General features: G+C 39.2%; 1 protein-coding gene across 1 annotated transcript; it reads left to right on the forward strand.

Annotated features, from left to right (window-relative positions):
• Window positions 1-1383: 1383 nt before the first annotated feature.
• arhgef25b (Rho guanine nucleotide exchange factor (GEF) 25b) lies at window positions 1384-26119 on the forward strand. The gene is made up of 16 exons (XM_072382277.1): window positions 1384-1725; window positions 14707-15029; window positions 15110-15214; window positions 18789-18916; window positions 20508-20574; window positions 20660-20763; window positions 20944-21013; window positions 21941-22030; window positions 22176-22268; window positions 22472-22522; window positions 22628-22705; window positions 22792-22983; window positions 23070-23250; window positions 23342-23544; window positions 23640-23780; window positions 25167-26119. The coding sequence occupies exons 1-16, from the start codon at window positions 1632-1634 to the stop codon at window positions 25263-25265; spliced, it is 2019 nt and encodes a 672-aa protein (XP_072238378.1). The 5' UTR covers window positions 1384-1631; the 3' UTR covers window positions 25266-26119.
• Window positions 26120-26392: the final 273 nt, after the last annotated feature.

A 26392-nucleotide genomic window follows, 5' to 3' on the forward strand; every position in this document is an offset into this window, starting at 1 on the left:
TAATCAGCGACTTATTAGGTTTATACATGCTGACATACACATGCATGAACATACAGTAATCCTATGTTGTCGAGAAATTGTTGCTCTTGAGCTTAGAGGGATCATCATGTTAGCAGGGTTTTTAAAAGCTTAACTCAATGCCAAAGAGAGCATTTTTTGATATTTTATCAACTGTAATCTGCCCTCATAAATTAATTTTTAGCTTTGTGTTGGTCAGTTGTGAGTGTTTACACATCTTTATCTACATGTGTGTGCAGAAATGTGTATATTTGTGGAGAGAAGCTGTCGCTCTGTTTGTTTTCTTTCTTCCTCACTGACTGTGTCCATGTTGGGTTTGTTTGAATCAGTTCTCAAATCTGCTTAAATGAAACTCCTGCTGCCATCAACACTAACAGCTGTGCTCCGGGGATCATGAATACTTAATCTTGGATTTCAGATTAAATCGGTGCGCATCCATTCCAGCAGCTCAGTATGCTGAATGTCGAATATTTCCACTGCAGGGCAGAGTCTCACGTTGCTGCAATAGTGATACTTTTTCACATGATTTCATTACTAGTAATACAATGATTGTTTATACATTGAATTGCTCTGCAAGTGAAACTACACCTGAGAACAGTAGCAGCTGCTGCTTTTATTGAATGAAAGTGTGACACAATCACATTCAGTCACATGGGCTCACAATGTGTCAGCTATCACATTTGTTTTAATGTCTTTTCATGGGGATATTCCAGTGTGTCTCAGTTTTATCATGTCAATGCTGAGTTTCACCCTGCTTACAGTTGCTCATTGGAATCGGCTTGCTGATATTGAGTTGCAGGTGATTTTCTGACACATCCGTCAGCTTATATATTAAACAGTTGCAGATATTCATCATTACCCAAAAACTTATTCAGAACCACAAATGTCAACCTCATGGTGGCACTAAAGCTGCAGAAGTTGATATAGTTAATTATTTCCTTATCACAATGCACACTATAGTATTTGATTCCAGTCTTGTCTGTACAATCTGTAGCAGGGGCAGACATTACCAATGTCCCAGGTCTCAAAGTAAAAAGGATCACATGGAAATTTACTGTGTACCGATTACTTTTATTTGAAAAGTCTGTTTGTCTTTACTCATGTGATGACAGCATTAAGATACCAAAGCCAAGGAGTGAATGCCTAAAAAAACAGGCTGATTATGTGTGAAGAGAAAGAGGACGGTGAGGAGAAAGGGAGGGGAGAGGAAATGGAGGAAGGACTGGGAAACAGATGCTGGCACAGCAGTGCAGCGTGTTAGCTACCATCCCTCCCTCATCCCAGCCCCTCCCCTCCCCTGTTTCTCTGTCGCTCCCTCACTTACTCTCGGTCCCCTTCATAATTTTTATCCACTATCTCATCTCACAGAGAGGCTGGTGAGTCAAAGTCTCTGGTTTTGCTGCTGTCTCTCATCAGATCATGGGATAGGACGGCACGCTTCTCTCAGTGGTTTCAGCTCAGATTTGGAGTACGACTGTGGAGCTCCCTCTTAACTTTTCTACTCATATTCTCTGAGGATTACAACAGGACTAGTGCATTTGTTTTAGCGAGTGTAAGTCCAGCACTATGCCTGCTTCTGATGGTGTTGAGTCTGGCAGCAGAAGTGGATCACCATGAGAGGGGGTCACCACCAGCGAGGCTGTGGGTGTCAGCATCTGTTCCGAAAACTACTGCGCAAATGTGGTTGCTGCTTTGCCAGAGGTAGAGGTATGCACACCGTTTCCTCTGCCATAGGAATTTTACTGTGTATGTTCTTTGACTGCTGAGCTAGGTGTTCACGCAGTTCAATAGAGTTCCCTTTTCACTTATGACATACGTCTATCAGGGTTTTGTTGCTTCGTATAGATGTTGCAGTCACTTAATGTTGCTACTTGAGGGTTATATTTGGTATCACTAAGGTTTCACTGCCTCGTGGCATCTTGCAAAGCTGTATCTTTTAAGTTATAAAGTACTTTTAAAGCTCTCTGTCATACATGTTTTATAGTTTCACATGTTTCATGGTCATGCCAGTTGTGTACTTTTTAAAGAACATTGTAATCACTTTGTTAAACAGTTTTTCACCAGCTGACTTTCTGGTCCTATCACAGATAAGTCAAACAGCATGATAGCAGTGTACATCAGCAGCAGATGGCACAGTCAGGGTAAAATCTGTTACAGACACGCCACCAACGCAACTTTATGTTAAGTTAAGTTGTTGGGGGTCTTTGTTGGTAGATTTGTGTTGGCAGATATGTTGCAGCTTGTGGCTACTAACTTTATTTATGGAATGTTTTGCCAACCTTGAGAGTTACATACATACAAATGAACATGGTACAGTTGGAATTATTGAATAAAGAAGCAGCATTTTCATTTACAATCCAGCTCTTATTGGTATCTGGCAGTGTTACAATATCTATACATTTCTTTGCAATTTTAGCGCTATACAAAACCAGACATCATGAGTTTAACTCAACTGTTATTTGAAGGTATTCACAAACAAATTTGAGGACGCGTAAGAGTTATGTCTCTTAATTGTGTTGAACCCTCTTTGGCAGGGCTCAGATGCCAGGGGTCAATTGAACATAGCCTATGAATTAAATGTAATTTTTTTACATTTTGAGAATGAATTTTGGAACCCATGTGTTTAATGCCAGAAAATCTTTTTCCTCATTCGTAATGCTCTGCCAGGCCTTTACTGCAGCTGTCTCCAGTTATTTGTTGGTTTTTCTGCCTTTACTTTTCCTTAGGAAGAGAAATTCTGCTGAAACTTCCTCTTCTTTACCTTCAATAACTCAAGGGGTTGTTTTTGTTATTGCTATGTTTTAGGTCATCATCCATCTGTAGTCAGAGGCTCCATCTATTCATCTTTACTGCATTTTGTTAAACCCGAGCAGACAACATGTCCTTATACACTTCAGTATTCATTCGGCTGCTGTCTCCCTCTCTTCATTAAATTGTCTCCATGTGTTTTACAGATGATAATGTGTATGAGCTAAGCCCCCTCCATACTTTTTTCCTCTTGTCATAGTGGTTCAGGTTAATCTTAGCTTTTTTTAATTAATTGTTTTATTTGTCCAATACATGCCGTTCCAGCGCTGCTGTGGCTCTTGAATATGTTTTTTTTTGATAAAGTCTAATCTGGCCGCTCTGCTCTTGAGGCTTATGAATGGTTTGCACCTTCATGAACCCACTATATTTGCTTTTGTGAAGTGTTCTCTTTAGAGAAGATAATGATTATGCCCCCCCCACCCCAGAGAGTGTTCTTTACTTGGCAGGATGTTGTGAAGTGGTTCTTCCCTTGACCTCAGAGCTTTTCTTGGAATGTATATTGCGGGTTCACAGCCACAACTTCAAAAGCAAATACCACACTTGCAGATCTTTTTACCCCCTAAATGAATGAACAAATGCAAAGCCAACCACTGTTCACGAGACAGCTTTTGAGTCATTTACACGTTAGACCCTAATAAAGAGGGTTAATAGGTATGAAAGAGGTTTAATTCCAAATCCTTCTATATAGATGTACAACCTTAATTACAAAAAAGTTGGGATTCTGAGTAAAAAGTAAATAAAAAAAGAAATCAACGATTTGCAAATCCCACAAATCAATATTTTATTCACAGTCAAAGATGAAACATAATCAAATATTAAAAGTGGGACATTTTGCTCAAAAATATTTGCTCAGCAACACGCTTCTCTGATGGTGTGAGAGGGCATTGTCTATAGAATTGACTAAAAGGTATCAATGCTGAAAGGTAAATACTGATTTTAGAGCAACATATGCTCCTATCTGTCTTTTTCAGGGAAAGCCTTGCAAATTTCAGCAAGACTATGCTAGCCGTATACTGCATTTACAACAGCATGGCTTTGTAGAAGAAGAGTCCAGGTCTACATACAGTCCACACCTTTGACCAACGGAAAACATTTGATGCATCATGAAATGCAAAATGTGGCACAGAAGACTAAGGATTGTTGAGCAAGTGGAATTCTATAACAGATAAGAATAGGACAACACTCCTCTAACAATGGCCCTGCACCTGGTGTCTTCAGTTCCCCGACATCTGCAGAGTGTTAAAGTTGAGGGAATGAAGCACAGTAGGGAACATAGCCCGGTTCAAACTTTTAAGATGCATTGCTACCATGAAATTCAAGATGAACTAACAATTTTAATTAAATTGTAAAAATTTTGTTTGGTTTATGAGATTAGCTAATCATTGTATTCAGTTTGGTTTACAGTATACACAACATCCCAACTTGTTGGGAATTTGGGAAGTCAGTATCTACTTCTTTCTGTGCTTTTAATAGATGGGTCTCTGCCACAGACTAGTTTCAGTTTGCTGAGTGAGTGTATGGTTTTTGTTTTACTATATTCTTTGTGTATTGTGAAAGAGATGGGAATATTGTCACAGTGGGATTGAGACTTTGAAACCAGCCACCCATCTGGCATCGATTGATTTAAACTAACACTGATAAGAATATATATACCCTACATATGAATACAAAACTTGGGTGCCTCCATCATTTGCCAACATTTTCAGGACTTTTATTTCACGTTTCTGTGAATTTGTGAATAAGAGTGATAAGACCATATTATATACTTTGAACACTACATTGGTCTGCCTTCCAGTTATTGCAGAGCTACATCTTAGCACTGTAACATTCCCCTTTAAATTAAAAATTTTCATGACTACACACCAACAAAGACTTCCCAAGGAAAACTGAGTAACTGTTAATGAGACAAAGCAGAGAAAGTTAGAAATGATCCTTGTTTTCATTCACAATGTGTGTTTACACATGTAATTGAGATGCAGCAAGAGCAGACAACAAGTCAGTGCTACAGTCACATCTGGACTGCAGCGTCTCTAAATATGCCACTCACCACTGAATCATGGAAACACAAGAGTTAGTGAGTCAATGTCTCAGCATTCCTTTCCCACAGAAACAGGACTTAAAGACCACTACAACACACACACTCCATCGACTTTCTTTTTTTTTTTTACAGGCAGAAATAAGATTTATGAGCTACCTAACGGAACGGTGAGATAAAAAGCATTAGTTTAAACAAATGACACATCTTCTCTCTTTGGTTTCGAAGTCTTTTGGTTTCATATTTCTGGGGTTTACTTTCCATAAACAATATGAAATCAGCATCGAGTGTAATATTAGCTTCACAAGATTAAAACCATCGTTACTTATCAAAGTGTAAAGACTGTGGAGACAAAAAGAAAAACCCTAGCAAACGTAAAAAAGAGCGAGAACACTGGTACTCAAGTTGTAAGGCTCACTAGCAAAGTTACTTTAAAAAAATGTCCTGCTTCTTAGCTATTGTCTCTGCTGCGTAAAAAACATTTCAGTCCTCTCTGCCTTGCTGATTGTGCAGAAATGTCTGAGCCATCATTGGCCTCTCGACTCAGCCAGTGACTCTTCTGTCGAGCAAAGTTTAGCCAACAGGGGCATCTGGGTTAATTGTCCTTGGATCTTTTCTGCAAGAGCAGAACCAGACATAATAATCAGACAGCTGGCAAGCAAAGAAGCATAAATGGATAAACACAGTCTACAGGCAATCAATGGTGAGAGATACAACATGAGAAAAATTAAGCATTTGGACGCTGTAATCAGGGCCAATTCGAACATATTATGCCAATCAAAACCAAAGATTTTTTTGATATTCTTTACTCAGTATACATTATTAACTTTGCCACCAAAAATAAATTGGCAGGTATTTTTTCTTAATATGTAGGTAAGTTGTGTTCAGATAGATAGAAACGGTAAGAACGGCAACTATCACCTTAATAATAAAACTCTTGTTAAGCAGGTTGATCAAATATGGGCTTCCATCACCTACCGACAGCTGACCAGCATCTCGCTTATTTATCAAGCTGTTATCATGACCTGCCAGAGGGCTTCTCACTCTGGTAACTTTGAAGTGTGGTCAACATTGTGAAGGGATTATTTTCACTCAAACAATCTTCTCCTGAATATAGCCAAGAATTTGTGTTGCCTAAACCAAACTAAACAGTGACAAAAGCAAAAATTCAGCTAGGAAATAAAATAAAGAATAAAGACTCAAGGTCAAACACGGTAATTTGGATCAGAGGATTTGTTGATTCAGTTCAGTTCATGAGAGATCACGAACGTTATGTCATCAGACACACGACTGTACTAAGGTTGCACCTCGTTGTGCACACGTTTTGTCACTGAGTAGCAAAATGGCAGCTGGCTCAATAACTGTGGACAGTTTGACTGGGTGAAAAACTTAGAAAAGCTGTTTTTATTAGGATTTTTGCTGTAGTCTTGATATCTCTTTTTGCTCATAGTATCTCCTTGGTGGTTCTCTGGTCTTGTTCTTAGTTATTGATTTGATATAAGCTTACTTCAGTTTGTAGTATCCTTTGGTTACACTCATATTTTGTCTTAGTTAATTTTTACTTTGATCAGTTAATCCTGTCTTGCCTCAGTTCACTTTTGTTCTTGTTTTACATTTTCAACCAAAGCTTCCTCAGTTTCCCTCCTATCCGCTTATTGGCTCCACTGCCTTCACTTGTGTTCATTATCCTCAGCTGCACTCATTCACTGCTCACTCTCCCCACAGTATATAGTCTCCTTGTAGTTTAACAGTGTCTGCCAGATTCTTACTTTTATTCTTATCTTTGCTTCTAGTTCTTCTCTGCTCTGGTCTTTGCTCCCTGTCAGATTGTTTTATTATTTAGTCTTTTGTACTTGTGAAATTCTTGGTTTTCCGGCTCAGCCATGTCCTTTGTTCTCCTTCAGTAAAATTATTAGTTATACAACTACTTCTTCCGGATTGCTGTTCACACGTTTGAGTCCTCCATATCGTCTGCCTTGTGACAGTTTTGATATAGACATGCTAACAGATTCAGAGAGAAGTTGAGTTTTCTTAAATATTATAAAATGTAGAGTAGAGAGCCAAAATCGATTTCCTCCATCTTCAGAAACAACTCTAATTCAGTCGTGGAAACTTGGGTTTGTGGTGAATAATTTGTCCCTGGTGTGTTTGTGTGGTAAAAAGCGAAAATTATTATTGTACAATATTTTGACAAACCATAGACATAATAAGCTAGGAGACTATAAGACTATAAGTCCACAGAACTGCAATTTCTTTTGCATTTGGTGGGGGAAAAAAAATGAGAAAAAACCCCATGTGTAATAACACTCCTTTTGATCTACATTTTGGATGAGGTTTGACTAGTCATGGCAGCCTTAAAGGGACAATAACAGATGTATTCTGCAGTTGAAATTCATTCAAAAAGTGACTACTCAGGGGCTGTCAATTCAAACACTCAAACATGTGTCTAGATAGAACAGTGATGTAGATGCATACCTTCTATTAGATTTAATTAAATTCATTTTAGTTTTATTTATATTGTTCACATTTACAACAAAAGTCAGCAGGGCACCTATAGATTTTACTGTGAAAAAGTTCAAATTGAAGTCCTATTCCATATATTTCTGTTCAAATGATCCATCCATTTGCTATACCCGCTGGATCCAATTCAGGGTGGCAGGGGGCTGGAACCTATCCCAGTTGTCACAGGGTACATCCTGGAGTACACAGAGACAAACAACCATGCATGGTCACGCTGACTCCTGCGGCCAATTTTAGAGACACCAATTAACCTGACATGCATGTTTTTGGACGGTGGGAGAAAGCCAGAGAACCCACGTATACATAGGGAGATATTTATATATACATGCGGACTCCAAACAGAAAGGTCCCAGCTGGGATTTGAACAGGGAACCCTCATCCACACCACCATGCAGCCCTCTGTTCAAATCAGCTCCGTTTAATTCATTGAAACTCTATTAATTCGAGTATGATTGTATTTATATATTCATAAAAATGAATAAAATGTTGTCTAGATAGAGAACGGTATCAAATCTGCTCAAGTTTTTTTTTTGCTGTGTGACTGCGGAAAAAGTTTAGATTTTTGGCTTTAAGATAATCATGTTCATGCCATTTATATTTCTTTATGTCCTCAAATCCATTCATTTCACTTACTCACTTTTGTCTTTTTTTCCTAAGGCATGATAACCTTTAGTGGGTGCATTTCGCTCTACTGTTCTGTGTAGAAAGCAATTTTCCAAAAACCTTGATGGTGCCTCAGGACACAAGCAGCTGTAAACATGAACATTCATTCAGGCACATACGTAGACAATCACGTCCCATCACTGCTTCGACCCTTAAATCCTCTGTTGTTCCAGTTGTTTGGGAAGAGATTACAGGGCAGCACCTCTTTAAGCTGCTCTGCTGTGACAAACCCCGCAGGCAGACATGTGAAATGTGAAAATGAAAACACTCCTGTGGTAACAAGCCTCACATTCTCACCTTTACTACCCTGTAACATCTCTGTCACTTTTCTTTGGGAAACATGCATTATGTGTGACATTAGCATTGCTGTCATATCAGGTGTTTTTCCCCTCTGTTCTTTCTGTTTGTTGGTCTTTGTACGAGTTTGCTTCCTGTTCATAGAAAACAGTGAACACAACCTGTATCTTTGTTTTTACCCCATTCAGTCTTTTTGTCTCTTAGATCACGCCTTCTCTAACATGTTGTTTCTTTTGCTTAATTTTGAAGTTATTTTGGAGGTCTTTTCTTGTCCAGCCTTCTGATCTACCTCCTCTGAAGATTTCCCTCTTCAAGAGTTTGTCTTTTCATTTGGAACAGAGTACAACAGCTATTTATACATGGATAGCAATACTTCTAGATAAAAAGTGCTTGGCAATCTACTAAAAAGTCCTGCCAATAGTCTCACTGTCTCATCACATATAAATCACTGTGGCTCACAAACTGCCCCGGTTAAATAGTCCATTAGCTTTCCAGTATGAATGAAGTCATCCCTGTCACATATGAGATGAGTAATAAGAACAAATGTGTTCACCTCAACTAATTAGACAGTTGCCTACATGACATCTTGCACCTTTGTGTTAGGTAGAGGTGGGTTTTGCTGGAATATCATTGCTTGATCACAATAATAGTTTATCTTCATTTGAACTTGATTTGCATGAAACTGACAGTAATACATGCTGTGTGTTACAGATGCAGAAAACACTGAGAACTGAGTGTTCTCTAAGACAAGGCAAGTTTATTTATATTGCACATTTCACACACAATGGTGTTTAAGCGCTTTGCGAAATGCATGTAAATCATGAAATAGGAAACAGTTATACTATAATTATACATCAAAGTACCAATTAAAGATTAAAGGAAAGGAAATAATTAAAGCCAAAACAAAAATGTAAAAAAAAAGAGGAATACAAGCTTGAGACTGAAGTTAGCAGGTTAGCTTAGCTGTCTGTAGTACAAAAAGGATACACAGCAAAACAGTAATGTGTAAAACAGGCCACAACACCTCTAAAGCTTGCAAGTGAACACATAAATCATTTGTTGTATATGCAAAAAATGAAATGTAAACATGTCTGGTTCAGGCTAAGTGGGGGTTATAGTTCTATTGTTTCTCAGTGAGCTTCTCAGGTTTGCCATCTATTTCATATCCTGGATATTGTGGTGATTAAATCTAGCTTTTTTCATGTTTTATCTGGACTCTAAATAGTACCTGATGCCAATTGAAACATCTCACTCTAACCAGATCTTCTATAGGAGGAGATGGGGTCCAGGACTGCACAACTGGATGAATATATTGGTTTTGTATTTAGGTAGTCATACACATAAACAATACATGCATCGTGGTCATGCATGGTTGATGCCATCAGCAATCATTCCATACACAGATGTCTATCATGTGATTTTTGCTGCTACTAAAGTTTGACAATACAAAATAGCTTTCTTATTTCAACTTGTTCTTTTCCACCTAAAAACAAAATAGGTGACTTTGTATTCAATTCATGGTGAGTGGGCAATTCCAAGCTGTTAGACTGATAATGGCATATGGAAATCTTTAACTCACCTTAACTCTAATAGAGAAGATTGAAAGGATATTTCAGACCGAGAGATGACTGAATGTACTTAATGGGTGATTGAAGTCGGAAGTAAGGCACTCAACAGTGACACATGGTTTTGTCCCACACAAAAAATCTATACACTCAAACATATGAAAGCAGTACATACGCCCAAAAGCCGTGTTCAATGTACGACAGACTGTCTTACAATGAACACGGCTTTTGGGTGTCGTGCTGCGCTGTTAGAGGCATGTTGTTGGTTCACAGAAACATTAACTGCTCTGATCACATGCTGTTTTAACTTTGAGCTTCATTTAGCCCTTATCACCATCCAACCCTTTTCCTGAACTGACTACAGCTTTAAAGTGCCCTCACATTAACATAAAACTTTCATGCTTACTTTTCAAATTCTCTCTCTGGTTTAGGCATTAAACCCTCATCAGCTGGCTGTGGATCGAGGAGCATGACATATTTATGTGTGCTTTTTGACTGTCACTCTCCTGGTTCAACTGTTCTTCGACCCTTCTCAGGACTAAGTGGATGCAGATGACAGGAGAGCTTCTGATTTGCAGTTTTGGTGATTACAGTGATCTAGACTTGGAAGTAATTTCCGTGACTCAGTAACAATGATTTTGACTGTCAAGCCCTGATAATAATCAGCTCCCTCTTGAAACTGATGTGTGGGGCTGGCATGGCACAAGTGCAAAGCTTTAATCACAATTAAAACTGACACGTTTTCATGCTGCATGAAGTAGCTCTCCAACTGCATCCGATTACTTCCTGATGAGGCTTCCAATGACCATATAAGGAGTTTCGTTGCTATCTCCCAATTGAGAGAGAAAGAGCACCTCAGCGACATTTCCGTAATGTTAAGTAGGTCATGGCTGCAAAAAACACTCTCTCTCGTCTCCTGATCAGATCAGCACAAATAATCTTCCTCTCATTTCATAATGAATCATGATCATATTATAACCAGCACCTGACAAAAAATGAATAATAATTTGTTGAAAATATTAGATTATAAATATAGTTTTAAGTCAAAGTCTAAACATGTCAGTTCTCATTTAAAAGTAACATTCAGTTAGGTAATAAAGAGCCAGCCCCCCGCATTATCCCTCCGAGGCGTATTAATCCCAAAGATCAAAGTGGACTGTTTTATCAAACAGATGTAAACATGCATTTCTCCACACATGCATGTCTAATACAGCTGCATTCAAGGAAAATAACAGCCTTTTTGTTGGTCAGAGTCTTAATTCTAACTAAAGACAATGTGAGGAAGTGGAATTGTTTCAAGTGGAAAATCGCCATCTTACAAAAACAAAGTCAGATGACATTCCTTTTCCTGCCTCATTGACTGTGACTGCCTCGAGATGTGATTTCAACCGTGGTGAAAAAAACAAACAGTTTTTTTGACATGTTAGTTTCTGTCAAAGTTTTAGATAGATAGATCGATCGATCGATCAGTCTCTAAATAAAACAGGATGTGAACATGCCACTTAAATGAGAGAAGACAGACAATTTAAAAAAAAGAGACAAGCTGAAACTATGTCTCTTTCTGCATTTCAAACTGTTTACGTGCACTGTTGTGCAACTTGCTGGCAGTGCTCAGTGTAGCACACAGGATTCTTGCTGTTGAGTGCGACCTCTAGCTAATGTTGTGTTTCCATTTACTACCTTCTCCTTCTGAATGTGTTGTCAGAGCCACTGAGGTCATAATGAAAATCATACCCCTCCGAACCCTGATCGATATATCAATCTGTAAGTGGGGAATTTATACTGCACAGCTGATGTGAAATGATCAAAGAAAATGTTTTTTGTTGCTGTTGTTGTTCTTAAAGCTGGAGTTGGAATTTAACTCTTCGGCTTACATAAGACACAAATGTTTATTTTCTGTTGATTGTCCATGACGCGTGTATGAGAGCATGCATCAACAGCACGCATACCTGCAAGCACGACAGATATTCCTTTCAGTCCTGATGGTGGTCCAGTTGCTGCTCCTTGGAAATATTACACATTACATAATGCATTCAAACAACTGCGATGAGCTCAGTCACTCGGCTCAGCTGTGATTTGGATGTCACAGCAACCACAATGAACCATTAGGGGTCGTTTCAGGGAAAATGTTAAAATATTTGAAGGAAACACGGCAGAAAGGCTTGTGAGCATGTCTCATTTCAACAGATCAGGTGTTTGGCAGTATTTCTGTTCTGTATGACCTGACCTTCATGAATGGAAAAGCAAACAAAAATAGTCAAATAAAATTCTGTTTCTGCACATGTGAGTTAGTGTCTTTGCAGAATTCTTACTTGGGTCTCATTTGGGTCTAATAGCTGACAAGACGGTCAGAAAGTCAGTGTTGGTAAAGCTATTCTGACATTTTGAGAGTCGTTGTAGGGCTGATTTTAATTCCGTAAATATTTTGTGAAAGAATACAGCTTTGGAAATTCAGAAAACGTAACACAGCAGGATGAGTTTGCACTGATGGCGCTACTTCTTGTATGTATTCTCAGCTCTGCAAGCAATGTGGATGTACTGTAGGTTAGACCGTTCTGTTTCTGTGGTTGAATGTTAAATGTCGGTATAAAAACACATTTATTTTCCAATGCATCGTGTGAAGTACACACAAAGCAGCTTGTGCAGGACAGATAGCACAAAGCTTATACTAAACCTCTTGTGGATGCATTCCTATTTTCTATTTTGAAGAACAGCTGTAAGGAAATTGATTAAAAATAGATTTGTGAAATCAAGGCAGTATTTTAGGGGAAGTAACATTTGTTGTAATTTTTTGTCAGTTTTTAACCTCCAAAATCACAGTTTGTACATGCTTTTACGACATGGAAGGTCGAATGGAATGGAATCTCACAAACATTTTGACATGAAACAGGACAAGCATAGGTCAGTATCAGTATCAGTGTGTTCACAACACCTACTAAACATTTGCATTTTAGCATTGTCACGGATAATCGTCATCACTGCACTGTCATCGCTGAACTTGGTTTGTGGACCAGTACTTTTAAAGCTGTTTGCCTGGTGCTCGTCTCCATCTCGACCATACAAGGAACTAGTTTTTGCCACTGCATCTTTGGCTTCCGAGGTTAGCCACTCACATTAACTTATTTTGTCTGATTAGTAAGACTTTGCTGGTAATATTTCATTCTTTCATTTCTCTTTTAACTTCTCTGGCAGTTATCTTTTTAATTACCCCCTGCTTTTTATTGTTATTTCCTCCCTACAACTTTTCAAATATTTTTTTGTTACGCCTGTAAGAGACTGTCCACGAGTTCGTCTCTTCCCCTTCAGATCCACCAGACAGACACAAGCAAACACAACAGCTTCAGATATGCATTGAATTGTAGGATATTTGATTCTCTGAGCTGAGTGTCACTGTTTTATGCAATGTTCATGATTTTTGGGTATTTTTCCATTAAGGAAAGATTACTCTTGTCCCACTGGAATATAAGGGAACTGAATTTAACTCAACTGACCTGAAATATTTAGTATTTTTCTGTTGTTATTTAATTGCTCTATCAGGCAGTTTGGGCAAATGGCTGACCTAGTTTTCTTCTGGGTTCTTTAAAGCTCGTCATCATTATTACAGCTTTCATAAATGTGCTGACAGGGACTATTGGCCTCTGGGAAGAGTCCAGAATTACAAAATGGGGCTCCTGAAAGATTCCACTGTGCTGTGATCAGCAAAACGGAGCGAACTGTTAATGTTAGGGTGCTTGATTTAAACAGTGTGGTTAAGGTTTAGGTACCACTTTCCATCATAAAGAGACATCCAGCTGGAAACGAGATCCAGCTGTGGCGTGAAAGGATGCCATCCCAATTACTGGTTGTGGTTGTAGGATGACGACTTTCATTGCAGACATGATGGCATCAGTTATGAGTGACTTTAAATCAAATAATTCAGGTTTCACAAAATTAAGTTGGTATACTTAAATCTTTGTTCACTGGTCACATCATCTCTGAAAAATGCAGAATAAGTGAGTGGAATAGAGATACAGATTGCAGACTTGTAAGCTGATTAAATGAAAGAAAAGGAACATTGTAAAGATGCAGTACTCATTTTCTAGTTACGTTTACTAGTCTGGCACTATTTTTGCCATCAATACAAGAGAAAAATTATATGTAACACATGTATTTGAGACCCATATATGCAATTCATATAAACCTCCTATTCTCAGCATATAACAATTGATTTAATTTCGTACAGTTCAATAAAATGCAGTTAAAATGGAGTTTTACTATTGATCACATTTATTTTTCTGTTAGCTTCTGCTCAACTATCATATAACCCAAAAAATCAAAACACCGACAAGTGGTCATTCTTTACTTTGGATGTCTTAATACTTTGAGTACACTTGATTACACAAAATTTAAATCAATTTTTTTGTAATAGTTTTGTCTAACTGAAAATAGTCATTGTTAAATATGACTGAGAATCCAGATTTAATTTTCAATATTGATACATATCTTATTTTGTCACAATCTTGTTTAGTTTTAGGTCGATTCATTTTACACAGTGTTCAACAAACCCTGGCAGTCAAACTTTACAAAGTTCCTTGTTAACTTGTGAGTCTTTCCTTGTGAACACATGTCTTTGCAATGATTTAGAATAAGGAGATACTGTGGCTCCAGTGACTAAAGCTGCAGTTAGGGCCTAAAACAGGAAATTGGACATTTTTGTGCACAAATATGTCTGCAGCATCTGACCTGAGAGGATATATCCCACAATTAGCTGCGACTTTATTCCAATCCATTCTCCCCTCTCTCCTGCTCTCCCCCCTACAGCAGAGTCCTATTCTGTGGCGGGCAGTGAAGGCAGTATTGCCCCATCTGTGGGATCCGTGCCCCACCAGGCCTCAGGCAGCACCAGCCCCTGCTCACACTCCTCATCGGGGGGATCCCGGCATCCTGTTAGTGCCCTGAAGAAATGGCTCACCAATCCCGTCCGGAAGCTAAGCTCTGATGTTAGAAGTGGAGCAGGAAAAGCTGAGAAGCAGATGTTCAGGTCAGACGGAAGGCAGCCACCATTGCTCCATTCCCACAGTGAGACTCAGCAAAGTGCTTTGGAAATGCATGATAACCAAACCATCGTGTCTTCTGGAAACACGGTGAGACTTCAAGGCATTTACATTCTTGAGGAGAAACATCTGATGTACTTGTTGTAATGGCTGTTCATTTTTGTGTGCAGGAGTGGAAAGATGTTTTTTTGAGTCCAGCTGCCCTTTCGCCTTCTCTGTCGTCCCATCAGAGCTACTTTTGCGACCTCCTGCAAAACAGAGACTCACACAGTCTGGTAATGTCCTGTTATAATCTGATATGCTGCTCTTTTTTCTACTTACACACCAGCATCAGCATTCAGATTTTAGAGGCAGACAAACTACACTTAAAGATGAATTTGTCTTAAAGTATCTATTTAACAATGACAAAATGATTGCAACAGTCCAGGAAGTTCATTTTGTTTCTAAACATCGATATAAATGAAGGAAATAATTTCAGAACAAAGGAAACTTACTGACACAATAGGGGAAGGACATTCACAGTCACAGACAGAAGGCCAAACTAATCACACAATGGCTTTGATACTTCCTGGTCAAACTACTTCGCTAGTAGCATGAGTAAAATGTAAAATTCAATTAAATTGTTCAATCAGTAGCATCAGTGTTTCCATAAAGGCCTCACAAGAACTGTAAAGTAAAAAGATTAGTTCATTTTACAGTGACTGATATGAAACAAAATACATGAATAAATTACTTTCCTCTTTTCATTCCCAAATCCTACTTGGTACAGTCATAAGAGCACTATCCTCAAGCAGTAAGTGGACCTCAGAGGAAACGGTAATTACAATTACAACAAGGCAAATGGGCATAAAATGAAAAGTACTTATACGGAAACATCTGAAAAAAAGCAACTACTCCAAAAACATCTCAAGTTTCTTTGGAAAAGGAAAGTAAGTTAAAAGATGAAAAAAGTTTAAATGTTTTAAATGCAAATGTCTGACATACTTTAGTACCCCAAGTCTGGACCGGACTGTCAAGGGTGCATGAATTTTGGGGAAACACAAAACGATTGCATGAATTATACTTTTTCCAATGAGAACATACAGTATAATGACATTAGTTGAGGAAATATCCAGTTGTATGTCAAATGCATTCCCACCAGTATACTCCTCCCTCCCCTCCAGGTTGCTTTGATTCTGTCAGTGTCAGAGTTCAAAGTTAATAATAAATTACACAAAAGCACTTACACATGTAGACAACTCGCACTCAAAAGAGAGCTATTAACACACACTCATCACACTACATCATGTAAGACTGCATCAGCATGTGAAGGCTCATTATTTACACACACTATTTGACTTCCGCCAGTGGTGCCAAACAGGAACATTTTTCATCATATTTTACGTGTGTGCGCTCATAAGCAGACACAAACACACACAAGCCAATGCAAAACCTTCTAGTAATTCTACACTGCATTAAGGAATCTTTGCAAGGGAGTAGAGTGGAATCAGTCCTGTAGGCTCTTGTAGATAGCATCTGGAAGTCATCAACTTGCCAAGAAGTCTACAACAGCCTGAAACAGGGTCAGGGTTGGGGGTGAGGAGAGTACACCAAATGTAGAAGGAGAGGCCTTAAGGCAGGGTGAGAAAAAGGCTCATGGATGTTGGAGAGTTCTCCAGCAATGACAAGGTCAAGTTGAATAACCTTTACATAAGAGATAAGAGGAATTTTTTAAAAGGTTAAAGTAATCCTTTCACCCAAAAAGTACAGTATTTTGCCTGATAAACGACTGACCTCATTTTCACTCTTAATGGCCCTTTAGGACAATACCATTTCACAAACACCTGCAGCTTTGCTCTTGCACTGTCTGGGTCAGAGTAAACAGTCTCTCCATCCTTTTAAAGCAATACTTTGATATATCTGGATGTTACAGTATTTCATTTGCCCACTTGCAAAGTGTTAGATGAGAAGATTGATACCCTACTCATGTCTGTAAGGTAAACATAAATGTACAGCCAACAGCCTGTTTGCCTCGCACAAGACAAGAAACAGGGGAAACAGCGATGGCTCTGTCCAACGATAACAAATCCTCCCACCAGCATGTCTGCAGCTCACTAATTAAATCTTTATCTGCCTTTTGTTTCATCCATGCAAATGCAGCAATGTTAAAAACAATAGGATGGTCGATTTAACCTTTTCAAACGTTGAATTTTATAAAATAAATAGTGTTAGATTGCATATACATTACAGTGGTTAGAGGCTGAATAAAGCATGATGACACAAAATTGTTTTGACCACTTTTCAGGTGATGAGAGATTTTTTAAGAGTTTTTAGAGTGACTATGTGATGATGTTCATTAGTGTATCATCGATGGGCATGCCACAAAGTTAAAAGCTTCTGATGACTTGTGGAGGCAGGACTTCGTTGCTGTTTGGGGATGTGAATGGGAAACTAATGGAGAGAGCAAAAAAGAGCGACTCTGGACAAAAAAAAAGATAAACAGAAAGCGCATAGTTGACCTACAAATATGAGTCGGTTCTACAGAGGGATTAGAGATGTGGTGCACCGAGGTAGAGGACAAAATGTGTTGAGACTAAAGTATGTCAAGAGGATTACAGTCAAATTCACATTAGATTATAGTGCTTTTAGGTGAGGAGTGGTATTTGTTATATAACTACTCTCCATGCCTGGGTCAGTTACCCCGATCTCTGTTATATGACTTGACAAACTGCACATTATTAGCCATCCTGTCTGCCCGACTGTCTCCTCTCCGGCACTGGAAAAAAAATGTGCTCATTACTCTCAGGTTACTTCAAGTTGCCTCACTGAATTATTCCTCGAATGACAGTGTGTTGGCTGGGTCAGAGAGATGCCGTTGATGAGACCCAATGATTTAAGTGTGTGTGGGTGGATGAGTTTACCACACTGTGTTTCGGTGGTGGAAAAAGTGTGAACATTATATACTTCGTGTTCCACTACAACACTCTGCTGTACCCTGAATGATACTGAATGGCCAACCAAAATAGTTTGAATTACTACAGTAAAATGATAAGATAACATTCAACAGTGTAAAGAGAGTTCGGCTGCAAAAACATGTACTTTTTCCTTCTTTTATTTTTTTCTATGCCTTTTGGTGTAATGATGGATATTTGGTACTTCTTCAGGCCCAGTGGACGAGGAAGTACTCGGATCTTTAACTTAAGTACAATTAGCAAAAAAGAAATTTGAAAAGTAAAGTTTACAGAAAAAGTCCTAGTTATGAAATGCTGCTGAACAACATTATTGTCAGTAAAATGCACTGTTATTAAAGTATGTATTACACACTAAAATGAGTTCTGTAAGTGCTCTTCTTTTCAAATACATTTCGATGTGTTTTGGAAATGAGTTGATTTTACTAAAGTATTAACATGCAAGGAGCTTTCAAATATTGTAACGGAGATAGAAATGTTGTAAACTGACTGTCAGAGAAATGCTATCCGAATAAAAGGAGACACATTTCCATTTGTAATATCGGAGCTCTGTGGCAGAAAGTAGTACGGCATGGAAATACTTAAGGAATGCAGATAAGGGAAGGACTTGACTATATGTGCATATATTCTGCCACTGTTGGGCTTTAGATACCACCAGGGAGCCTGGGAATTTCTGCCTGTATTTTAACTTAGTTATACTATAAATAGTAGAAACTAACATATTTGCCCCTGAAATACTGTAGACAAGTGCAAAATGAGAAAACTCGAGCAAAGGTCAAGCACCTCAAAACATTTCTTATCAGCTGAGTGACATTTGTAGGTAAATGCAGCACTGACGCTTCTTACATAACATGTTACCGTGATGCTTATTAAGATCTATGTTGCCTCGCGTGTGTTTCAGAGTCATAAGTCCAGCATTAACACTCTGCAAGGGGAGGACTGCTGTGCTGGAGCTGAAGACTCAGCCAGCCAGTGCTCTACTGTGGTGGACAGTGAGGAGGAAAGAAACGCTGCCTTAGAGAAGAGTTTGTGAGTAACAAGTTGTATGTTAAATGAATAATTCAACAATGTGGATAAGACATTCATTTGCTTTCTTTCAGAACTCAATGAGAATACTTGATACCACTCTCCACTTGATAAAGGACACATTATTCTTTATTTTTCCCCTTCCCTTAAGAGTGTCATGTAAAAAATATGAAAGACCTGAAAAGTTAGAGCTCCCATGACAAAGTGAGTTCATCTCATCAGAAGACACTGGTGCTGATCTGCTTGAAATTGTTCATTTGTAGTCCAAACTTGGCCTTTATATCATGATGCAACACATTTTGATAAAGCCAGCTCAATGGCTAGTTTGGTACGCCTCATACAAAGAATGAACAGCTTCTATACTGTCTGTCTGACTGGGACTTTTCAGGAGGAAGGTCATAAAGAGACAGGAGGCCAAAAGGTGCTAAAAGCTCAAAGAATTTCCTGAAATATTCAGCCCAAATTCTTCTGCTTTTCCCCTGAGGTCTAAGGTGCAGGGTAGATGGGCAAAGTAGGGCTACAGCGATGATCGCAGTAGGCATGGAATGGCAAAGCGAGGAAGCACAGTTCAGCTGTGTTCACTGAAAATCAGTTAGTGCTACATGTTTCTACGGAGTTGGCAGCTTTTATTTCTGCATTTAAACGTAACAGCTGGGAAATACCACAAGTTAGCAGCATATTGATCAGATTCACTGCTTTGTCATCACAATCTCCTCATCTCTCTCATCTGGTTCGCACATCCACATCAGCTCATTAGTTGCACAGCAACTTAAATTTAATAGATTTTATGAGCTGCGGTGGAGATTAAGCATGAAAAAGCTTGGAATGCTTGAACAATCAGAAGTGAGCAGCACTGAACCCTGAAAGTTGTGGGGTAATCTTAAAAGTACTACCTTCCTGCCAGGACCATTTTGACAGTAAAATATCTTTACTGGAAGTCCTGGTTCCTGTAGTGGAAAAAGAAGGGGGTCGAGGAAATGCCTCCTCATTCCTTTGTCTCCAAGAGAAAGTTTTACATTTGAAATGCAGCTGAAATGACGTGAACCTCTACATTAGTGTTGTATAGACACAGGAGGAAACAATAATCTTGCTTGCCAGTTTGTCCTCTTTACATTTTAGTTGTAGGGGTCTTTATGCCATGCAAAGCTTCTTTTTTTTCAACAGTAAGACTGTATTTATATATCAGATTTGATGTCAAACAAATGCAATTAAAACAGCTGAATGAAGGAAACAGTTCAAAACATGGAAGAGTTTTAATAGAAACAGTAACTTTTAAACAGAATGAATGTCAAAGTCAACATTATAATGCTGATAAAAGATGGTAGATTAGAACTGTAGGACACTATAGAAATAGATTAAAAATATGCAGACCAAAGTGTTAAAACCAAAGAAAAAATCATGAGATGATCAAAAATATGAACTAAAAGCCAGACTGAACAGCTTAGAGACTCAAGCTTAGACATATAAGTGGTATCAACCATTTCGTCAAGAAAGCAAATATATCTCCCAAAGCACTTAACTTATTGAGCACATGTACATTTCTGGTGACATGTAGCCAAATGTTTTATTGACTTGTCTAATAATGGTCTCTTAGATATGTTCTGACAGAGCTGATAGAGACGGAAAGGTTGTATGTTGAAGATCTTGGCCTCATAGTCCAGGTATGTCTACCTTCAAATGATATACTGGAGTTTTTCCCATTTAGAAATTCAGGAGCCGATTAGTGATGTGTTTGTGTTTGTAAAGGGCTACATGACCACGATGGCCAGTCAGGGCGCTCCAGAAGACATGAGAGGGAAGGACAGGATCGTGTTTGGAAACATCCACCAGATCTACGACTGGCATAAAGAGTGAGCCCCCAGTTCCTCTCACTCTGAACATGAACAATCTCTTAAAGTTTCTGCTTATTTTTTCTGAGCTCCTCGTGTTTCCCGATGGTCCAGCTTGTGTCACGTCCTCTCAGGCTGTGTGTTTCCTGCCTCTGAGTGTGTGTGACTTTCCCTGCCTGACCTCTGCTTCATGTTGCGCAGCTTCTTCCTGGGGGAGCTGGAGAAATGTGTAGGCGATCCAGACAGCCTGGCCCAACTCTTCATCAAACACGTGAGTCTAAAGATCATTGAAGTGCAGATGAGGAGTTTCTTTTTTCATCTCTCTGCATGTCCTCCATTTGGACGAAGGTTCAGTCATCTCAGCCCCTCCTGCTGTAGAGCTTTGGCCTGCTGCAATGCAGATGTGTTTTCTTTCTTTCGTTCTTTCTTTTGCAAATGTCTTGTAATCAGTCTGGTTTGACTAAAGAGCTTTCTAGGCCAGCAAGTCTGAGTTAAAGATGCTCCACGGAGGCCATGCTGTGTGAGACAATCAACTGGATCTGCTGCTCTCAGAGCACTTTAGTTTTTCTTGTTTTGTTGTTTTACTCTGAACTTGTAAAAATAAGACCATTTGATGTTGAAATTAAAACCAGTTTCAACCAGCAAAGCACAAAACATCTGCTCATTTGAAAGACTTTTATTGAGTCACTGATTAAATGCTGTGACACATTAAAACATAGAAAACCTCAAAGAGTGGTGAACACTGTGTTTATTGCCCTGAACTACAGAGTATCAGTATATAGGGGTGCAGCAAAGTAAGAAAGATAAACTACTAGAGTAAAGGAGGATAAGATTTGGATTTGGTTCAATTACTCAAGCTCACCTTCTTTATTCCACTTGGTCAGCATCTATGGCAAATAAAGCCATTCTTGGCAAATAAAGCCATTCTTGGCAAATAAAGCCATTCTTTCCTAGCCATTGGAACTGTTTAATGATGCCAATTTCCTGGACTGATTAAAAACGAAAAAAAAAAGAGAAAAACTCTTGTGTTGAACGGAAACACAACAAAACTGAGAAGAAGCTAGGGTCTTAGCTTCTCACTAAATGGTTCAGATATTGTCCCCTCCTCTGTCCATTTCTTCTATATGCGTACGCAAACACACTCAATCCTCACGCACACTATGTGGAAAATGCAAACTGTGTCTGTGAAACTCTGCAGGAACGACGTCTTCACATGTACGTGGTTTACTGTCAAAACAAACCCAAGTCAGAGCACGTTGTCTCTGAGTACATTGAGACCTATTTCGAGGTGAGAACAAAACATTATCACTTCTATATTACTTGAGTTCACTTTGTAAAATTGAAACACCCATTATCTTGCAAAGCGTGTCTTTGTATATTTGTCTAAACACTGACAGCAACATTCTTTTCCTTTCCTTTTCATCTCTAAACAGGATCTCAGGCAGCAGTTGGGTCACAGGCTGCAGCTCAATGATCTCCTGATCAAGCCTGTTCAGAGGATCATGAAGTACCAGCTGCTGTTGAAGGTTTTTCTCTTTAATATATTTGTTGATCTACATGTATCCTAAATGTGCATATCCAAAGGTTTTTACTACATGTGCACCTTTACTTTCTTGTGGGCATCATTGTGTCAGATTTAAGTAGTGCCTCCTCCTCTGTTTTTATTACACGTGTAAATGTAAAGAATTTAAAATTCAAACAAGCATCTTCCTCTTTCTGACACCTTCAGGACTTCTTGAAATACTATAGTAAGGCTGGGAGGGATGTTGAGGAGCTGCAGGTATGAACTCATTATGGAGCTGAATTTCCTGTGAAATAATGTTTACATTCAAGTTATCCGCACAAATTTTGTTTCAACTTTGGTTCATTCAATTTCAACCATCAGAGGGCGGTGGAGGTGATGTGTTTCGTGCCAAAACGCTGTAATGATATGATGAATGTGGGAAGGCTCCAAGGTTTTGAGGTATTGCAGATATTGACATTTTTCTTAGACAATTATTTGTCACAAAGAAGATGCGATGACTTGACAGTGTCTGTGTACTGTCTCAGGGGAAAATCACGGCTCAGGGAAAGCTGCTCCAGCAGGATACTTTCTCTGTCAGCGAGCAGGAAGCCGGCCTCATGTCCAGAGCGAGGGAGAGACGTGTCTTCCTGTTTGAGCAGCTGGTCATCTTCAGTGAGCCAATAGATAAGAAAAAAGGCTTACCTTTGCCAGGTTACACCTTTAAAAACAGCATCAAGGTTAGAGGAAAACTATGTGTAATGTGCATCTCTGGCTTACAATTGTTTTTCTTTAATAATCAATGTAAGCAATTTCTGCTTTTTAGGTCAGCTGCTTAGGTGTGGAGGAGCCCACTAAAGAGGATCCTTTCTGTCTGGTCCTGACCTCCCGGGGGACTGACAGCAGTGTAACACGCTTCATCATGCGTGCATCATCTCCAGAAATACAGCAAGCTTGGTTCACTGATGTGGTCCAGATCTTAGAAACTCAGAGGAACTTCCTGAATGGTACTAACGCTCAAATGTTTCTTTGATAAACATTTAGGTTGATGAGTTTGATGCATATTAGTGATGTGACAAGTTTTCCTGTTTACTGCAGCTCTTCAGTCTCCGATAGAGTACCAACGCAGGGAGAGCACATCAAATAGTTTAGGAAGGCCCATAAAGTCTCCAGCTGCTCCACCATCCGGCCTGCGGCCTCACTCCTCAGCATCCATGGACAGATGTCACCAGCTCTGCCTACTGTCTTACAACAACTCCCTGCCCTCTCTGCACTCACCCCGCCTCAGCCCAACCGCAAAGGTGAAGCATCTCCAGCAACCCTCGCATCATATTCACATGTAATCATGCACATCTCCACTCTGTCATCTTTACTTGATTTCTCTCTCTGTTTCAAGCTCTCTAATCCGCCTGCCATGGCACTTCGAGCTACGCACCCTCCATTTTCCTCACACCGCCAGCTCAGTTTGTGCACAGAGGTGAAACACGACTGCAGCACGTCCAACGATCTGTCACCCTGCAGCCATCACCACCAGAGGGTAGATATGTCCTCCGCTGCTTTGCTTGTAGTGTGTTCTATGTTGAAAAATCACAGCTTTTTACTCATATTCTGGATATGTGTTCAACTACAATTCAAAGGCATCGGGTTGTTTTAAATATGATGTTGATCAGCGAGTGTTTTTGTTGTCATGATCACCGACGTTGAGAGGAAATTACTCTCTGGCCACCTTTGTCAAATATCCTGTTGTTGTTTTTGTGTGGATTTACAAAACTCTTCAGCCTTACATGTGGTGTCATTCAGCCATCCAGTTTATGGGAAAACCCACTGACCTGCTGTTTTATCTCATTCCCTCAGACTTCCACCAAGAGAAGGAAATGGTTTTGATCGTAGTGCTTTTATTAGACGTGCTGATCTGGCCCGATTCCACAAAGTTGTTCTCGTCCTCTTGGCTCCCATTATGTGTTTTGGATCATCAGAGTTTCCATTGTGCTTTAGATGCATAATGAGAGGAGCTTCCCATGTCGCTAAAATAACCTGCACAGCAAGAACATAACTGTCATGATCTGGTGTAAAGATGATACAATTCATTATATATGACATGTTTTAGCAAATCAGTACAAGTCAGGCTAATGTTTTTTTTTTTTTTTACGAGTAACATGTCAGTGTTTTATTTGAACTGCACAAAAAAATGAAGAAAATACACCTTTTTGTGCCTTATGGATAAATCAACAATCAATCAAATATCTTGAAGTCAATATTAATACTGGCAAACAGCTAGTTGTGCTGCCCCCATGTGGTCTGAACAAACCAGACCAGTTAAAGCTGGCACTGCAACAGTTTTGCCTTACAGTGCCTGTCACTTGCATATTTCAAGTTTATCTTTCTGATTCATAAAAAAATCAGAAATCAGAAAACTGGCAGATCCCAGGTTCCGCTGCCACATTTTAAATGTATGTATTTAGTCCACCCAGAGTCCCGCTTCAGTTTATTCTGTAAAATGAAGAGTCCAGTCAGGTATTCCCCTTCTTAAAGAGGTCATTGGCTCCTTCAGGGACACAGGGGTGAACCATTGACCCATCAGGATCACACGAATGAGGGAGTGAAGTATTGTAGACCATCGTCTGTTAAATGTTGACGGGTATTCTTACTCCTCTTTAAAACCATCTGTCTTTTTTGGTTAAGATGAATACAAAATACGTTATCAGATGAATGTCTTCAGGGTGGACTGCCGAGTCTCTCATCATATGGTCTTTATTGAAGCAATTGTTTAGACCAACAAGTGCAATTAGTATATAGACCATGAGCTGCAAGACTGAGAATCTTCAGACAACCACAAAGCAGAACCGGTTACGAGTGTAATGTCTTTGAAAATCAAATGAGTGTCACAAGTGAAAACATTAATTCAGTGCTTCTTTCCTCTCAGGGTGTGACCGCCAGTTTCCAGGCAATAACATTTTGTGATGGTGCGACTTCTTCGGCACATCGGCTGAACAGCTTGGATCAGCTAAAGGAGCAGCAGTGACCTGCAGTCTGATAGTTGCTGTTGAGTCTGAGCACTCTGTCAGCACAGGCTGTATCACTCCTGCACAGGTCAACACATCATCTTTGTTAAGTCAAATTAACAAAATCTAGATATGATATGACATAATATAATTATAGTGGCTTGAGTGTGTTCATTTGAGTGTCTGCACATGCACATGGATAGTGATTAAAGATGAAATCTGTGAGAACATGGTTTGAAAATCACTACAGAGACTTTTCTTCATGTTGCTTTATGTTGTCAATGATTACATTTCTTACTTCTTCCACTGACAATTCCTTGATGAATATTTTTGTATTGGATATTTTTCACAAAGCACCAGTTCCACTTGATTCCCCCCAGAGAACGAAGACGTCAAATCCCCCGATGCAGTCTTAGCTCTGTGTCCTCACTTAACCGTATCCTTGTAATCACTGAGTGGCTCTAACTTCCAGTTTTACTCTGGGATCTCGATCCATCTGTGCAGATTATCAAATAGCTGTGTTTTCCATTTGGTGGACTACTTCAACCCTGCCATTGTGAGCGTTATCTGGACTAAACACATTTGCAAACTCACACAAAGTTAGCGTCAGAAGCAAGCAGAAAGAGGAAAAAGGGAACAAAGAATAATTTGAGGTGCTCATATGTCATTGTCATTTTGAATGTAAATAATTTTGCGTGGGATCATATCAGTAAAACTTGTATCTTGATAAACACAAAATTAAAGAGAATGCTGTTCAGATATTTGCCAGTTCTTTTTTTTTTTTTTGCAATAAATTCGTGTATGTTTCTTCATTGTTGAAGCATGACATATGTGTTTGTGTTTCCCAGGCATAAATACATCATAGGACAATGTTTCTGTGTGTCTTTCTGTGTCATCATTTTGTTTGTTTTTCACCTCTTCCCAGTCCATGTACTCACTAGAATGGAATTAGAAATAAAATAGCGAGCACAAATCCTTGAGGATAAGAATACCGTACATACTTTTTTTTGGGGGGGGGGGTTATAACATTTAGTTTACTTTGACATTTATGGTCTTTTCCACTAAGGTCAAAGGTCAGAGGCACCTATTACCACACGCTATAACCCTGTTATGATATACAGTGAGTGTTAATGGCTATCTTTGCCTC

Source organism: Leuresthes tenuis, unplaced genomic scaffold (assembly GCF_036924035.1).
Source record: "Leuresthes tenuis unplaced genomic scaffold, fLeuTen1.0.hap1 SCAF_3, whole genome shotgun sequence".
Lineage (NCBI taxonomy): Eukaryota > Metazoa > Chordata > Actinopteri > Atheriniformes > Atherinopsidae > Leuresthes > Leuresthes tenuis.

What these genes read in the sequence shown, in the direction of transcription:
- arhgef25b (XM_072382277.1), top strand. Translation starts at nt 1,632, where the DNA reads ATGAGAGGGGGTCACCACCAGCGAGGCTGTGGGTGTCAGCATCTGTTC. An exon ending in GAAGGCTCCAAGGTTTTGAG is followed by an intron (nt 22,706 to 22,791) that starts GTATTGCAGATA and finishes GTACTGTCTCAG; the next exon opens with GGGAAAATCACGGCTCAGGG. An exon ending in TCAGAGGAACTTCCTGAATG is followed by an intron (nt 23,251 to 23,341) that starts GTACTAACGCTC and finishes TGTTTACTGCAG; the next exon opens with CTCTTCAGTCTCCGATAGAG.